Here is a 17927-nt window from a genome sequence, read left to right as displayed (position 1 = left end):
ACAGGCAAGTGTCAATTGAGGAAGGAGAGAGGAAAGCCAAAGAGCTGAATGTTATGTTTATTGAAACTAGTGCAAAAGCAGGATACAATGTAAAGCAGGTAAGTTATTTGAGAATGAGTGGGTTAAAGTTATCAAATTGAAAAAATATATTTTAAAATAATTGTATGAGTTTTTTGTTCTCTAGTGTAAGATTTTCTTCCAGTTGACAGTAGCAGACCTCATGAATTAGCAACATACCACAATGAAGAGTGAAAAATCTAAATGTGACATAGTTTGGGAAAAAGAAGAGACTTGTCAAAATTTTCAGATAGTTCATAGAACGAGTATTTCATTATGATTACAAAATTATTCCTGGGTTGTAAATCAGCCATGCTCTCACTGCATCGCTACTGCCTTGTTTAAGGTGAATTTTCTTCATTTTAGTGTTTGATGATAAGATTATGATAAAACAAGTATTTGCTTTCAGGCTTGGTATTTTGCTTGTTATAAACATACATTCTGATTATTTTATCCTTAATAACTGCTGGTATTAACAGTGTTTTTAACAGTGTTTATTCCTGTTTTGGGGAACAGGAAAATATGGGGAGACCTCACTTTATCAAGCTGTTACCTTAAAGATGGGGTAACCAAAAACTTACCTACTTAATTCTTCAGGTCTGCATATCATATAGAGTACTGGTCCCAGATTTATAAGCTTTACCTCCCAATAAATTATTTTTCAAATTGTATGTTATCAGTAAAGGGGTAAAATTAAATCCTTGAAACTGAGTAAATAGAGCTTTATGAAAAATTCTCATTATTGTTTTCATTTTTGGCTCTTCCCAATTCTCTTTACCTTGAAACTTATGTAAGTAATACTGAATTGTCACTAATTCCCTCCTCATAGTATACTGTTTCATGGCTCCATATCTGCATTCATGCTGTGTTCTCTTTGCTTAGAATACTCATTTTCTTCTTTCCTGACTGATAGCTACCCATACTTTTAAGTTTCAGTTTAGATGTCAGCTATTTAGAGGTATTTTCTCTTCCATTCTCCACTGTGCTGTTCTGTGCTTAGTTGCCTGATTTTGTCTGACTCTATGTGACCCAATGAACTGTAGCTTACCAGGCTCCTCTGTCTACGGGGATTCTCCAGGCAAGAATACTGGAGTGAGTGCCATCTCCTCCTCCAGGGGATCTTCCCAACCCAGGGATCGAACCCAGGTCTCCCCCATTTCAGGTGGATTCTTTACCATCTGAGCCACCAGGGAAGCCCATTCTCCACCATGTCTCTAGGTGATAAATGACTTATCACTTAGTGATAAATGACTCTCTTGTGTGCTTTCACAGATCCTTGACCCCTGTGAAACCCCTGTTAATAGAACTTAACACATTGTACTGAAATTGCTTTACGATCAAAATTATATATTCTCAGAGCCTGCCAGTATATAAGGAATTTATTAAACAGTTTGAGTAATAAAAGTTGCTGTAATATTACCATATGTTACCACATTAAGACAAAGAAGTGGGTAGCTTCGTCTACCTTTCTCTATTACAGATGTTTTGATAAGGATGTGAAATAGTTGCTTATATGTTAGAGTATGGACTTCTCCAAGACATCTTTGGATCTGGGTTAATGTCTAAAGAAGGGGTTGCTGTGGTCCCCTAGTCCCAACCTTAGGTAATCTCATAGGTTTAAAACAGCTTTCTTGATAATTTGTGTACCACAAAATTCACTTGTTTTAACTGTAGGATTCAGTTATTTTCAGTGAATTTGCACCATTGTTCAACCATCACCATAATTCAGCTTTAAAACATTTTTATCACTTGCCATGTAATTTTTTCTAGAAGCCTGACCCATACAGACAGATATTGGTAGCCACTGATAATGAAGAGAGACTTTTTACAGAACAATCTTATCCTGAATTTGAAACTCATTTGCTACTTTATTATTTTTCCTTATTTAGATGATATGTCTGAACGTGTGGTTTTGCTAAAGTCCCTATTCTGTTAGGACCTGATTTTGTTATTTTTTTAAATATAAATGTGACTAAAATTTCTGTTTTCAAACTTTGAAACAGAACTGCCTTTTAATTTTTTTGTAGCTTCTTAACTCATAAAAGCCATTACGTTTTATTTTATTGAGAGTACCATGGTGTGTTAGAATTTTATTTCAGTATTTAAAGACCTATGCTTTGTTAGCTTATATAATTAAGTTGAGGAAGAAAGAAATCCTGGGGTTCTCACATGCCCATGAAATAATGAAAAAAAAAATTGAAAAAAAAAACACACAATTAAAATCTTATGTTAATAAGCATTTAAATAATAGGTTTAAAATCTTCCCCCCTAACTGTAAATAGTTCATCATATAGAATGCATTTCTGCCATGTGTGAAAATTACTGACATGATAAAATCATAATCCATTTTTTTTGGATTATCTGTTCCTTGAATTAGGTTTTATAAAGGAACTTAAAACTATTCAGCTGGAGTATCACTTTTAAAAACTTAATTTTTTAAATGACCAATGTTTTTTAAATGGAAGTGTTTATCTTTTTAGTTGCACTACAAGTCACCCCAATGTTTTTTTAAAAAAATAGTCTTTGATAAAACTCAGCAGTGGCCACAGGACTGGAAAAGGTCATTCTAATCCCAAAGAAAGGCAGTGCCAAAGAATGCTCAAACTACTGCACAATTGCACTCATCTCACATGCTAGTAAAGTCATGCTCAAAATTCTCCAAGCTAGGCTTCAGCAGTATGTGAATTGTGAACTCCCAGATGTTCAGGCAGGTTTTAGAAAAGGCAGAGGCACCAGAGATCAAATTTCCAACATCCGCTGGATCATGGAGAAAGCAAGAGAGTTCCAGAAAATCATCTGTTTCTGCTTCATTGAATATGCCAAAGCCTTTGACTGTGTGGATCACAATAAACTGTGGAACATTCTGAAAGAGATGGGAATACCAGACCACCTGACCTGCCCTTGAGAAACCTGTATGCAGGTCAGGAAGCAACAGTCAGAACTGGACATGGAACAACAGACTGGTTCCAAATAGGAAAAGGAGTACGTCAAGGCTGTATATTGTCACCTTGCTTATTTAACTTACATGCAGAGTACATCATGAGGAGCGCTGGGCTGGAAGAAGCACAATCTGGAATCAAGATTGCCGGGAGAAATATCAATAACCTCAGATATGCAGATGACACCACCCTTATGGCAGAAAGTGAAGAGGAACTCAAAAGCCTCTTGATGAAAGTGAAAGAGGAGAGTGAAAAGGTTGGCTTGAAGCTCAACATTCAGAAAACAAAGATCATGGCATCTGGTCCCATCACTTCATGGGAAATAGATGGAAAAACAGTGGAAACAATGTCAGACTTTATTTTTTTGGCCTCAAAATCACTGCAGATGCTGACTGCAGCCATGAAATTAAAAGACGCTTACTCCTTGGAAGGAAAGTTATGACCAACCTAGATATATATTAAAAAGCAGAGACATTACTTTGCCAATCAAGGTCCGTCTAGTCAAGGCTATGGTTTTTCCCGTGGTCATGTATGGATGTGAGAGTTGGACTGTGAAGAAAGCTGATCGCCGAAGAATTGATGCTTTTGAACTGTGGTGTTGGAGAAGACTCTTGAGAGTCCCTCGGACTGCAAGGAGATCCAACCAGTCCATTCTAAAGGAAATCAATCCTGGGTGTTCATTGGAAGGACTGATGCTAAAGCTGAAACTGCAATACTTTGGCCACCTCATGCGACGAGTTGACTCACTGGAAAAGACTCTGATGCTGGGAAAGGTTGGGGGTGGGAGGAGAAGGGGATGACAGAGAATGAGGTGGCTGGATGGCATCACCGACTCTGTGGACATGAGTTTGAGTGAACTCCGGGAGTTGGTGATGGACAGAGAGGCCAGGCGTGCTGTGATTCATGGGGTCGCACAGTCGGACACGACTGAGCAACTGAAGTGAACCAATTAGCTGTATAGAAAAGTTCAAATTTTCCTAAGTAAAATATTTATCAAATCTGCCCAGTAACCATTGCCCAATTCTTGACTGGACGGTGCACCTTGTATGGTTGGAGTTCAGTGCTTATTTTCCTAGGATTAGAGATTAATGGGTTTCAGTTTTAATGTGCATCAGTTACCTGAAAGTTTATATAAACTACTAGTTCCTGAGGCATGACTTATGGATATTGATTTAGTAAGTCTAGGTTAGTGTCCTAAAATCTACATTTTTAATAAGAATACCAAGGGATTTCTCATGCAAACCAAACTTTGTAAAAAGACATAGAGAGCCATAGAGATGGTTTGGCAATTATATCAAATATATTTAGTGTGATATTTGTTTGAACAAGTGTTAATTCCCTAATCCCTGTTAGATACAGAAGACAGGCCTCCTACACTCAAACCCCTCAATCTTTCCTAGAAGCCAAATTCAAAACATGAATGTGTCCCAAGTGTCAAAATGTGTCTTCATAAAGTAAGAGGACAAATGTAGCGAAACCCAGAAGCTCTCTTGATTTGGTTGTATCCACACTTTAGGACCATCATTTAGATACCAAGTCTTGTTGATTCTCCTTTTTCCGTTGGTGTATTAAGGTACTTGTCTATTTATTGCCTTGCTTGCCTCCCATAGCTTATTAACTGATAGCTGCTCCAACATTGCCCAACTTTAGTTTACTCTCCATTCTGCTGCCAGAGTGATTGTTTTACAATACAGATCTGCTCAGGTTACATCTGTGAATTTTATCCTGAATTTTAAGCAAACTCCTTAGTATACTGTGCTCTCCTGTTCAGAATATGTGCCTGGCCCCTCCATATATCACAGTTCTAATCTTTAGCCACCACATACCCATACAATACTTCTTAAAGTGCCTGAAGTTTACTGTGTTCTCAAATTTTCATTGTATGTCCTTTCTAACACACTCCTTCGTCCCTATTTGCTGTCTGTAATTAAAAGCCCAGTTTAAACATAATCAAATGTAGATTAAGTGCCTTTCCTGTTGTAGTAGCACTTTTAATATTGAAGTTTTTGTTCAGCTCTGCCTCCCATTAGACTGAACTCAGTAAATGTTCATTGAATGAAAGAATAATAAACTGAGCTTGATTAATAATTTAATGACTGTGCTTGACTGTGTCTTAAGCTTAGAAAATTGAGATTACATGGGGAATTTTCATTCAGTACCTTGACTGCAACTTAGATAAAGATACATTGAATTTGTTTTAATTTAGCTAAACTTATATTGAACTTTTTTCCATTAGTTTATTAAGTATTTATGTATACTGATATGTACACATCTTGAGTTTATAATTAGATGAATTTTGATAAATGTAATGACCACATTAATGAAGATATAGAAATAGGTTGTTTGATTTCCAAATATTTGAGGCATTTCTAGGTATTTTATTGTTATGGCTTCTAATTTAATTCTGCTGTGATCAGGGAATATCCTCTGTAACATTTCAGTTATTTGTAATTCATTGAGACTTGTTTTGTGGCCTGGCATGTGGCCTATGTTGATGATGTTCCACGTGCCCTGGAAAAGAAAAACTTTTCTGCAGTTGTCAGGTACAGTGTTCTATAAATAATATCAATTAGGTCAAAACAATTGATAGCATTGTTCAAATCTTAGATAGCCTTAGTAATTTTGGGAGGTAGTTCAATCAATTACTGAGAATGGGGTATTAAATTTTTCTATAACAATGTTTGTATTCATGGGAATTTAGTTCTCCAATCAGGGATTGAACCTGGGCCCTCAGCAGTGAAAGCATAGAATCCTAACTACTGGAGCACAGGGGAATTCCCTCTGTCAGCTTTTAGTTCATGTGTGTTGAAGTTTTGTTTAGATGCATACATGTTAACGTTGTTATCCTCCTAATGTGTTAATTTTTAAAATAATGAGAAATACTGCTCTTTATCTCTAATAATACTCCTTTCCATTATCTGATCTTAATACGGCCACTGCAGCTCTCTACTTATTGTTTACTTTGTATCTCTTTTTCTTTGTGAAATGAGTCTCTTGTAGATGTTATATAGTTGGATCTTTTTTTTCCCTCTCTGGTGTGACAATCTTTTAATTTGAGTGTTTGGTTTATTTAGATTTAATTGTAGTTAGGTTTGTTTCTACCATTTGCTTTTTGCTTTCTACCTGTCCCTCTGTCATTTTTGTTTTAATCAAATATTTTTATGCTGTGTTTTAATTCCTCTTTTGATCCTTAGCTTTTGTTCATAACCTTTTTAGTGGTTGTTCTAGGGGTTAAATTAGAGTTAGTATTATGCCATTTCGTATGAGATTATGCACCCTGTCCTTTGTATTCTTGTTGTCACATATTTTGTATTTACATATATTATAAACTTCCATAATGTTTTAATTTTTTTAGATTTACTTCTTTTATTTTTTGACTGTGGTGGATCTTTACTGCTGCATGTGGGCTTTCTTTAGTTGCAGCTCGTGATGGGCTACTCTCTAGTTGTGGTGCATGGGCTTCTCATTGCACCGTCTTCTCTTGTGAAGGACTGGCTTTAGGTGCATGGGCTTCAGTAGTTGCAGTGCATGGGCTATAGAGTTCAGGCTCAGTAGTTGTGGCGTACAGGCTTAGTTGCTCTGCAACTTGTGGATCTTCCAGCACAGGGATCTAACTAGGGTCTCTTGCATTGCAAGGCAGATTCTTAACTATTAGATCACCAGGGAAGCCCAGTACGTATTTTAATTTTTGCTTTAAACAGTAATTAAAAGAAGAAAAAAGATAATCCTTTCTATTTACCTATATATTTACCGTTTCCAGTGCTCTTCATTCCTTCTTACAGATCTAAGTTTCACCTGATATTTTTCTTTAGCCTAAATAACTTTCTTTACTGTTTGTTTCAGGGGTCTCCTAGTGATAAATTCTCTCTGCTTTCACATGCCAAAAGGCCATTTGAAGAATAATTTTGAAGAATGTTTTTGCGAGTTTTAAAATTTTGTTTTGAGAAGAGATTTTTCTCTTCCAGTACTTAAAAGCTGCCCTTCTATTGTCTTCTGGCTTCCATTGTTTTTAATGAGAAGGGAACTCTAATTTATATCATTCTCTGTTTGTAATGTGTTGTTTTAAAGTATTTTTCCTGTCCCATTTTCTTGTTTTCTCCAGTGGCACATCTATTAAATGACTTGATATTATCCCATGCCTGCTAGTCATTAAGACTTCTGCTCATTGTTTTTTTTATCTTATTTTCCTCTCTTTTCAGATTACATATTATTATTGATGTGTCTTCAAGTTCACTGATCCTTTTTCTGCCATATCTAAACTGTTATGAAGTCTATCCAATGAATTTATTATTTCAGATATTGTAATTCAGTCCTAAATTTTATGTCTTAAAATTCCCATTTCTCTGTCAGAATTCCCCATGTGTTCAATCATTATGGCCATTGTTACCTTCAAGTTCTTGAACATATTTGAGTAATTGCTTTGAAATTCTTGTCTGCTAATTCCACCATGGGAAGTATCTGATCGCTCAGCAGTAAAGCATCCACCTGCAGTGCAGTAGACGCAAGTTCAATCCATGGGTCAGAAAAATCCCCTGGAGAAGGAAGTGGCAACCCACTCCAGTATTCTTGCCTGGGAAATCCTGTGGACAGAAGAGCCTGGCGGGCTACAGTCTATGGGGTCGCAAAAGAATCGGACACGACTGAGTGACTAAACAACAACAAATTCCAACATTTGGGTCAGCTAAGAGCCTATTTCTGTTGGCTGTTTACTTTTTCACTTGACTCTAGGTAGATTTTTTTCTGTTTCATGTGTCTAGTAATTTTTTATTGTATGCTTGGCATAGTATATACATAGAGATTCTGGTTTCTGTTATTTTTCTCTAAAATTTGGGATTGTATTTTGGCAGGTTGTTACATTGCTGGCTGATCATCATGAATTTGTGTAGTCTTGATATTATGCATTGTTTGGGTGGGCCTGTAGAAAGCCTGAGATGTTTAGCAAGCTTTTCTATCTTGGTGAGATTCAAACTCTAAACTATATCCCTGATGCAGGCAGTAGCTGAAATCTCTGCTCATTTCTTTTAGCATTCTTTATAGCTTTCAAGTAGTTTCCTTGAAGTCACCTACATGGTGACTCCTTAGAGCTTCTCCTACATATGTACCATTAAGGAGTTAACTGAGGGTTTGTAGGAATTTTATGTGTAGATTTTATGGCCCCTCCTCTTGGCTACCTCCTTTTAGTTATTTCCTTCGTCAGTATGGCCATCCTGGTAGTCAGTTGACACCTCAAACATGTAAAATTCTAGTTTTGCTTGAGTTCTAACCACCCTTTATTGTACAAGCTAGGATTGGCTTTTGGGAAAACATGTTAATAAGCATGACTCTCACCCATTGAACGTGGGTTCCATTTTTCCCAGGATTGAATTACTCCTCGTTTGTATCTCTTGTTACTCTTAAAAGTCTTCAAATAGTTGTTCAGAGTTAATAATTGCTATCTGCACGAGTGTTAGTCCTATACAAGCTGCTGTGCTGTTACCAAAAGTGGAGTCTATCTTGAACTGGGGTAAAAATTAAAATATCTGATAAATGAAATAGCTGAGACTATTTAGCATGTATATGCTGTTGCTGCTAAGTTGCTTCAGTCGTGTCCGACTCTGTGCGACCCCATAGACAGCAGCTCACCAGGCTCCCCTGTCCATGGAATTCTCCAGGCAAGAACACTGGAGTGGGTTGCCATTTCCTTCTCCAGTGCATGAAAGTGAAAAGTGAAAGTGAAGTCGCTCAGTCACGTCTGACTCTTAGAGACCCCATGGACTGCAGCCTACCAGGCTCCTCCGTCCATGGGATTTTCCAGGCAAGAGTACTGGAGTGGGGTGCCATTGCCTTCTCCGTTCATACTTAGTATTATTTAATATTGAAGGTTAGTTTACTTCTGGATTCTGTATGATGTTGCTTATCTAAGATCAATATAAGTAGATCTTTGAAGTAAATTATTTGGTCAATGTGTAACATATCAACAGAAGTGATTTTGAAGAAATAATGTCAAATTCCTTCCAAGTTTTTGTTGTAGGTCAGTAACAATTTAGAAATGGTGCTGGTATTCAAAGCTTTACCAGCTAAATTTTACAGTCCAGTCACTACCCTGGAACACATTGGGAATCACTTTTGTGAGATATTCAGTAACCATTGTGTGTATTTATTCAGCCATGTGTTTGCAAAACAGAGTTCCTTTTGATGATTGTGCATTGTACTCCTTTTATTTGACAAAATCATGCCTTTTCACCGAAGGTAGACAGAAGTCATTCTGTATATAAGACATGTTTATCAGTACTAAAGGTACCATCTAGTTGTACTTTACATATACAGAGATGTCTTTTTAGTTTTTTCTGCTAATTGGATTCCTCCTCCCCACTCCCTCATGTACTGGCTTATAATACATATAATAAAAGCTTAAAATAGGCTTTCTCTATTGCTTGTTTTCCTTTTTAAACAATTCTACGAGAGATTTCACTAATGCATCATTTAATGTCTAACCATGGTTCAAGTAATTGGGTCTTAGTGCCTGAGAGCTTTGGCTTAAAATAAAATGAATTTATTCCTACTCATTATTACTACTTATTCTTCTTATTTAAAAATGATCTTTGCTTAAAACCTTTTGCTCTTTAGTCTGGTTTAAGCACTTAACTCTAAGAAAAATTTACCCTATTTCTAAATTTGTTCTTAAAAAAAACACAGTAATATTGTTTTCTTTGTGAAAGTGGTCTCATATTTAAATTGCTGAAGGAAATGGTAATGATAAGGTAATATTTAAGGTTCCACCTCATTTTTCATCTGATAATTAATACATTCTTTTAGTATTCAGTGTGTGGGTGTTACCCTTCTTGCTATATATTCTGTAATTTTGCATTACTGTCAAATGAAACAGAACTGAAACACTGCTTGATTTTTCTCTTCTAAAATCATCAGTGCTTATCAGAAGAAAAAGATTTGTTTGAAAGAGGAGGACTTTTTGGGAAATTAATGATAACTGATGGGCATCAGCACTAACAACTCAGTGAAAACTTGTGTACTATTCATAGTAGAGTTGCATGTTTATATGAAAAAAATTATTTTATATGTGCTGAGAAGACATACTTACTTTAAGCATTGGTAGGGATGGTGTCCGGAGAAGGCAATGGCAAGCCACTCCAGTACTATTGCCTAGAATTTCCCATGGATGGAGGAGCCTGGTAGGCTGCAGTCCGTGGGGTCGCTAAGGGTCGGACACGACTGAGCGACTTCACTTTCACTTTTCACTTTCACACATTGGAAAAGGAAATGGCAACCCACTCCAGTGTTCTTGCCTGGAGAATCCCAGGGACGGGGGAGCCTGGTGGGCTTCCGTCTATGGGGTCACACAGAGTCGGACACGACTGAAGTGACTTAGCAGCAGCCGGGATGGTGTCGGAGAAGGCAATGGCAAGCCACTCCGGTACTCTTGCCTAGAAAATCCCATGGATGGAGGATCCTGGTAGGCTGCAGTCCATGGGGTCGCTAGGAGTCAGACATGACTGAGCAACTTCACTTTCACTTCTCACTTTCACACATTGGAGAAGGAAATGGCAACCCACTCCAGTGTTCTTGCCTGGAGAATCCCAGGGACGGGGGAGCCTGGTGGGCTGCTGTCTATGGGGTCACACAGAGTCGGACACGACTGAAGGGACTTAGCAGCAGCAGCAGCAGGGATGGTGTCTCTTCCACACCGCCATATCCCATGTCAACCATAGTTCTTGACTCATAGCAGATCTTAATCTTGTACTTTATCACATACCTTATTCCACAAGTATCAAGTGCCTACAGTGTGTATTACCATTGTAGGTTCTTTGGAGAATATAAAGTGATATAAAATATGGTTCTCGACTTCAAAACATTTATAGCTGAGGAAAAGAATCACATTCTCATGAAATCTGTGTAGTGAAAGTGAAGCCGCTCAGTCGTGTCCGACTCTTTGCGACCCTGTGGACTGTAGCCCGCCAGGCTTCTCTGTCCATGGGATTCTCCAGGCAAAAATACTGGAGTGGGTTGCCATTTCCTTCTCTGTGTAGTGAAAGGTAGGAAGTATATGATAAAAGATACAAATGCTACATGATGGTAAGATTCACATAATTATTGAGATGTAAAATGAATAGTGACACAAGGATATGTATTTGTTGCATAAATAAATAAGATCATATTCAGATAGGATGATCAAGGAAGATTTTGTTTATAAATGTCGCAAAATGGGCTTCCTTGGTGGTCCAGTAGCTAAGACTACGTGCTCCCCACACAGGGGCCCCAAGTTCAATCCCTGTCTGGGGACTAGATCCTGTGTGCTACAACTAAGACCTGGTGCAGCCAAATAAATAAATAATTATTTTAATGCCATGAAAAAAGTTAAATCCTTGAGAAGTATATTTGAGGACTTCCCTGATGGTCCAGTGATTAAGACTCCACACTTCCAATGCAGGGGACATGGGTTCAATCCCTGCTCAGGGAACTAAAATCTCACATGCTGTATGGCTCAGCCAAAAAAAAAAAAAGGAGTATATTTGATTTAGCTACATTAAATACAGATGATACTCCAAGAAAGAAGAGCAATTAGCATATAGTAAAAGACATTGTATAAATACTTGTCATAAATCATAAATATTAAGTTTAAAACATTTCTTTGTTGTCTTCTTACCAAGTACTTTACATACAGTATATAAATGCTTAGATTTTTGTTGAATACAAGAATGAATCCATTAACAGTCCTCTAAGTCTGCTGCTATTTTTGTCCTGATTTTAGAAGATCAGAGACACAGAAATTACAGTTTTCTCCAAATTACCCAGCTACTATGTGTTCAGTTCAGTTCAGTCGCTCAGTCGTGTCCAACTCTCCGCGACCCCATGAATCACAGCACGCCAGGCCTCCCTGTCCATCACCAACTCCCGGAGTTCACTCAAACTCATGTCCACAGAGTCGGTGATGCCATCCAGCCACCTCATCCTCTGTCGTCCCCTTCTCCTCCCGCCCCCAACCTTTCCCAGCATCAGAGTCTTTTCCAGTGAGTCAACTCGTCGCATAAGGTGGCCAAAGTATTGCAGTTTCAGCTTTAGCATCAGTCCTTCCAATGAACACCCAGGATTGATTTCCTTTAGAATGGACTGGTTGGATCTCCTTGCAGTCCAAGGGACTCTCAAGAGTCTTCTCCAACACCACAGTTCAAAAGCATCGATTCTTCGGCGATCAGCTTTCTTCACAGTCCAACTCTCACATCCATACATGACCACGGGAAAAACCATAGCCTTGACTAGATGGACCTTTGTTGGCAGAGTAATGTCTCTGCTTTTTAATATACTATCAAGGTTGGTCATAACTTTCCTTCCAAGGAGTAAGTGCCTTTTAATTTCATGGCTGCAATCAGCATCTGCACCACTTAATATACCAAGTGTTGATTTAAGTTATTCTCACAGTATCCCTGTGAAGTAGATAGGTATATCCATCTCAGTGAGAGGAAACCAAAGTTTTAGTGGGTCAGTGACTTGCTTAAGATTATAGCTGAAGCTAGAATTTGAACCCAGACATAAAAATTTAATCCATTTTCTGTAACTTAAAATTTTTACCTATAGCTTTTAATCAATGTATTTGAAAAATTTAGTTCTCCTCCAAAATATTTCAGTTAAAAGGGTCAATTAAAAAGGTCAACGTCACTAACTTATACTAAACTTAAGACATCCGAAAATGGGCCAAGAAAGTGCTTTACAAAAACCAAGTTCAACCCTTACATAAATATATGTAAAAGACAAGAAGGAGAAAACTCTAGAGGTTTAAGCTGTTTTAAATTATTAAAGGAAAATCTATTTCTTAAATGCCAAAAATATGCTTACAGAGGCGTCTGCTAAATTAGAAATGACAGTTGACTAACTATAGGGTCAGTACTGTTGGTAATATTTTTTAAAAATCCTCTCACTTGTATTTACTGAGAAATAACTAGCAAATTCCTATACCCAGAATCAATTGTTAGCTATTTATTAACACAGCTCTTCCCACAGAAGAAACAACTTCCATTTATACTAGGCAACATAAGATAATAGGAAAAAAAAGAACTTTAGAATCTTGGCTCTGCTATTCATTTGGTGAATGGCAAATACTCTCTTTAGCCTTAGATTTCTGTAAAATGAGGATATTAATACCTTCCTTACAAGTTACTGCAAGGATAAAAAAGAAAATATGTGAAGTTAAACATTCAGTATTAGCTTCTTTCTTGCCTTACTTGATAACTTCAGACTCCTAACAGGTTATTGTTAGAGCATTGGCCTAACAGTACATTAGAATCATCTGGAGATTTTTGAATGAAACACTAAAGATCCAGCCCCACCCCAAACTAGCTTACTCTGCCTTTGAGGGTGGAACCCAAGCATCTGGTGTTTTGTTTGTTTTTAAGTTTCCTGGGTAATTCAGATGCACTATAGGTGTTGAGAACTACTGGTCTAGAGCAAAGGACTTCACACATAACCTTTCAGTAAAGCTTTTCTGAAGTATTTAGTTCTGATTACTCTCAAAGTTAAAAATAAAACAGTGGGAAGAACCTATGGGATCATGTTAACCTATTTACTCTTCTGTGTGTAATATATTTAATTTTGTAGATAATGGAGGCTTGTTGCTTTCTTTAAGTGTATATTTCTCTGTGTGCGTGTGTGCTCACTCAGTCATGTCCAACTCTTTGTGACCCTATGGACCGTAACCCACCAGGTTCCTCTGTCCATGGGATTTTCTAGGCAAGAATACCGGAGTGGGTTGCCATTTCCTCCTCCGCGGGATCTTCCCAACTTAGGGAGTGAACCCATGTCTCCTTCATTGTAGGAGGCTTCTTTACCATTGAGCCAATGGGGAAGCCCATATTTCTCTGATCTACCAGTTGTTCTGGTTCCTCTTGTCATTTTCTCCCATTATATTTTCTTGTGTTAGTCAAATCCTAACTTTTTTTAAAAAATTCTTTTTCATATTTGATTGGAGATACTTAGAGGTATTTGTTTTTCATCAAGATGAAGTTTATCAGTGTTTTTCTTCTCTGTCACTCTGCATATAATTTTAAATTTCCTTTTATATTTCCATTTTCTACAAGAAACTGAATACATTAATTTCTTTTGTTGCCTTTTTTGGGAGTTGGGAGAATTTGATGGGCATAAGTATTGCTAATTTTTCTTTATTTCACTTGATTAAAAAAAAAGAGGCTTTCTCAGATCTGTGGTCATGTGCTAAATAGTATTATGGATAGTCATGCCTAAAGAATTAGCTGAGAATTCAGATGCAAGTGAACTCAAAAAGTCAGTGGTTAAAGGCACTAACAATCATTTGTACTGTACTCTGTTTTCTAATGTGTTTTCACACGCATTAACCATTCTTTCAGTTAACATTAAAAAAAAAATCGATTGCATGTCATGTACTAGGATAGCAAAGATGAAGTATGAGCCTTTCCTCCAGTGGTTAAAATCTAGAGGGATAGACAGGTAAATAGGCCATTGCAATCAGTGTATTAAAAGTTCTGAAAGAAGAAATACAGGGTGCTATCAGAATATATAGAAGTATTTGATTGTAAGATGATGGGATTGAAGAATTCTGGTAGAGGGTTAGGGATGTTTTTCTCAGGAATTATCAGGAAATGGATCCTCAAGGATCTGTCAGCTAGACTGATTGGGCTTGGGAGTAGGGGAGGATGTTCCAAGGAGAAGCAGCATCAGTATGATCTTTGAACTGCACAACTCCGTCCCCCTTTTTATTAGAAGGAATCTAAGGATTAGAGGAATTTATATCCTTGAGGTCACAAAACTTGTAATAATGAGGTAGTTAGTACCAGAGTTTCTTGGCTCAAATTCTGTGTCTTTCTATAAACACATTAAATACTGTAAACACGTTAAATACTGTGGAGGGAGGCCTGGCGTGCTGTGATTCATGGGGTCGCAAAGAGTCGGACATGACTGAGTGACTGAACTGAACTGATGATGTATTATGAGAATAGGTAGTTGACTGTAATTCTAACAATATCCTCCTTGAAAGACCTCGTTAGTTACGTGCTTTTCACTAATTAGAACTTATTTTAATTTTTTTTAAAGTCTCAAAATTTGTAAACTTCATTCCATTTTCATGGAAGGTAAACAGATCTCTGTGCCTTCACCATAAAAATAAAATTTCAATTTCTAAGCTAGCACGTAATAAAATATCCTTTGGAGCCAAAAAGATTATGTAGGTTATAAACAGGTAGGCAGTTAATGAAATAAATATTTCATGTCCAACCAAGCTATGAGATCTTGGGGGTAATTTCTGGATTTTCCTAAGTAAGGACATTTCAGTTTTGCTTAAATATCTTCAGACAGTTTCTCCCAACCCCCACACTTTTCCTGTCAGTTTTATATTGTTTCCTAAAGCAGAATTTGTATCTGTTAGTGTTTTGCTGTAGTCCTCAAATTCTTGCAGAATTTCATAACATTTTGAAAAACATTCTGTTCCCATAGTCCACAGGACCATGGATGGTTGTGAATGATACTCTATTCTAATAAAAATAGAGCTACTGTATATGAAAGACTTTTATATAACAGATCATCTTTAAGCAGTTTACATAATGATTTCATTTAATTTTCATAGTAATCTAGTTGGTTATGTGTACTGTTAAGTGCATTTTACAGATAAGAAAATTGAGGAACAGAAAGATGGCCTGTCAAGTAAGTGACCTACCCAGAATATAAAAACTTCACCTTTTAGTTTTTAGCCATCCACCTTAGTATCTTTTCTTTTCAATATGTGATTTATATGACTTTATAGTCATAGTAAGATGCTGGAATTATAGAAGTCTTAATGCATGGTTTTTTTTAAGCATCTTCCTTTGCTAGGATGAAGTCCACATTCTTTGCAGGTCTTTCTTAGTCTGGCCTTCAATATATATAACTTCATTCTAATTCTTTTACATATTGTGTGTTCCAGCTGGTCTGGACTACCTATCCATTCTTGAAAATCATTGCAGCCAAAACTGAGTATCATCATTATAGAGTGAATTTCTGGGATACAAGATTTAGTGCCACATTGTCAGCTGCTAGATTATTCCAGTAATCACTATACAATATACTGATTTGCAGCCCTAAATAGATGATTATTTTCAGTTGATTTTGGCTAGGGAACGCTTTTTTTTTTTCAGTCTCTCTTATTGTCTGTAAAATGTTTTCCTTCATACTCTATATTCTTCACCTCTGGATGAAAAGTGATTTTTAATGGGTGTCAGAATTTTACTGATGCATAAAATTTTGAGCTGACAAAGTTGGCTTTCTGCTTTTAAGATATTATCTAATACTAATACATAAAAACTTCAAAAAGACTAGAATTATTGTCCAACTTTGCATGCATTAATTATAAACACTTGCTAGTTTTGAAAGGGCATAATACTTTTCAATGTATTTTCAATGTGTCAATGTATTTCTCTGTTCATTTTGATTTTGTAAATTTTGTTATTTTTGTTCATAACATTAACAGCTTTCACAGACATTAATTGTTGCAATATTTATTCTTGTATCTAGATCTAGAGAATGTTGATCTTTATTTGAAACTGAGTATTCATATATTAATCCATATGGACCTGCCTTAGACAGTTAATTAATGGCTTAATTAATTGTATAATTAATAATTAATGGGCTTTCCTGATAGCTCAGTTGATAAAGAATCTGCCTGCAATGCCAGAGACCCCTGTTCGATTCCTGGGTCAGGAATATCCTCTGGAGAAGGGATAGGCTACCCACTCCAATATCCTTAGACTTCCCTTGTGGCTCAGCTGGTAAAAGTCCGCCTGCAATGCAGGAGACCTGGGTTTGATCACTGGGTTGGAAAGATCCCCTGGAGAAGAGAAAGGCTACCCACTCCAGTATTCTGGCCTAGAGAATTCCATGGACAGTCCATGGGGTTGCAAAGAGTCGGACACGACTGAGTGACTTTCACTTTCACTTCACTGTACAATTAATGTTGTGTTGATTTGATTGATAGTAATTTATACAATTATGCATGATCTTTGGTCATGCACAATTTCTTGAGTACCAGAAATGATGTTAAGCATTCTTCAGTTTTAAGTCTAATAACTGATTTTGGTTGAATATTGAGGCTAATGTCTAACTTTAGCACATCTTTAAAATGCTACTAAATGTTACAGAATCAAGACGATTATACTTTTATTCATATCTTCCTTAATCCTACCCCATCAAGCTATTGCCTACAGATAAAGATTTGCTTCTTTTCTATACTTCTTTCCCTAGACAGATTATTTACAGTTCCATTCTTTCATCTCTGGTCTTCTTTCTGTTACTTCTCATTTTAGTACAGCAACATCTATGGAACGCTTAAACTCTGAGTGCTTTCCATGGTATGGTTTTCAACCAAGTGAAATCTTTAAACCCCAACTCAAATGTCATTGCCTAAGAATTTTTCTCAACTGTTTGAACAGGGCTTTCTTACAGCTGTGTTCACCTATCATTTTCTACTTCCTTAGTTTATAGCACTCATAACATTGTATCACAAGGAATGGTTTGAGTCTATATCCTTTGCCAAATTGTGAACTCCTTACATCTAAAAACCACATCTTGTTCATTTCTGTCTCTGGAGAACTTTAGACAGTGCCTCAAGTAAGCAACTATTTATTTATTTAGTACAAGGTAGTTACATCATATGTGCATTTTAATTTATAGGAATTTTGCACTGAATGCCTAACAAAAAAGAGAAATGATTGAAATAATGTGGCAGTTTTACCTGCCATTCTACCCAGTAAGTGGATAGCTAGGTTTGGGCACAAAGTAAAAAGTATAAATCTTTTTTTCCTTCAGTCAGTTTCTGTTCCCACATGCCTCTCAAAGTGAACATCTCACCCAACTTGAGTGTGGTGTGGTGGTTTCTAAGATAGTGATTTCTGACTAGACTGACCTTCTTATACTGTACACTAACTTTATAACCTAACTCAT

At 36.8% G+C, this 17927-nt stretch overlaps 1 protein-coding gene across 2 annotated transcripts in view; it reads left to right on the top strand.

The window, feature by feature from the left end:
* RAB6A (RAB6A, member RAS oncogene family) overlaps positions 1–17927 on the top strand; it is an 87161-nt gene that overhangs the window by 65736 nt on the left and 3498 nt on the right. For both annotated transcript variants that reach the window (XM_055423648.2, XM_055423647.2), the window contains exon 6: positions 5–98. In XM_055423648.2, coding sequence (XP_055279623.1) covers positions 5–98 — 94 coding nt within the window. The remainder of the gene's footprint in view (positions 1–4; positions 99–17927) is intronic.

Source organism: Moschus berezovskii, chromosome 14, assembly GCF_049115385.1.
Source record: "Moschus berezovskii isolate FMDL1 chromosome 14, NW_MosBer_1.0, whole genome shotgun sequence".
Lineage (NCBI taxonomy): Eukaryota > Metazoa > Chordata > Mammalia > Artiodactyla > Moschidae > Moschus > Moschus berezovskii.
Note: the sequence above shows the minus strand (reverse complement) of the source record. Positions and strands in the feature narration are given on the sequence as shown.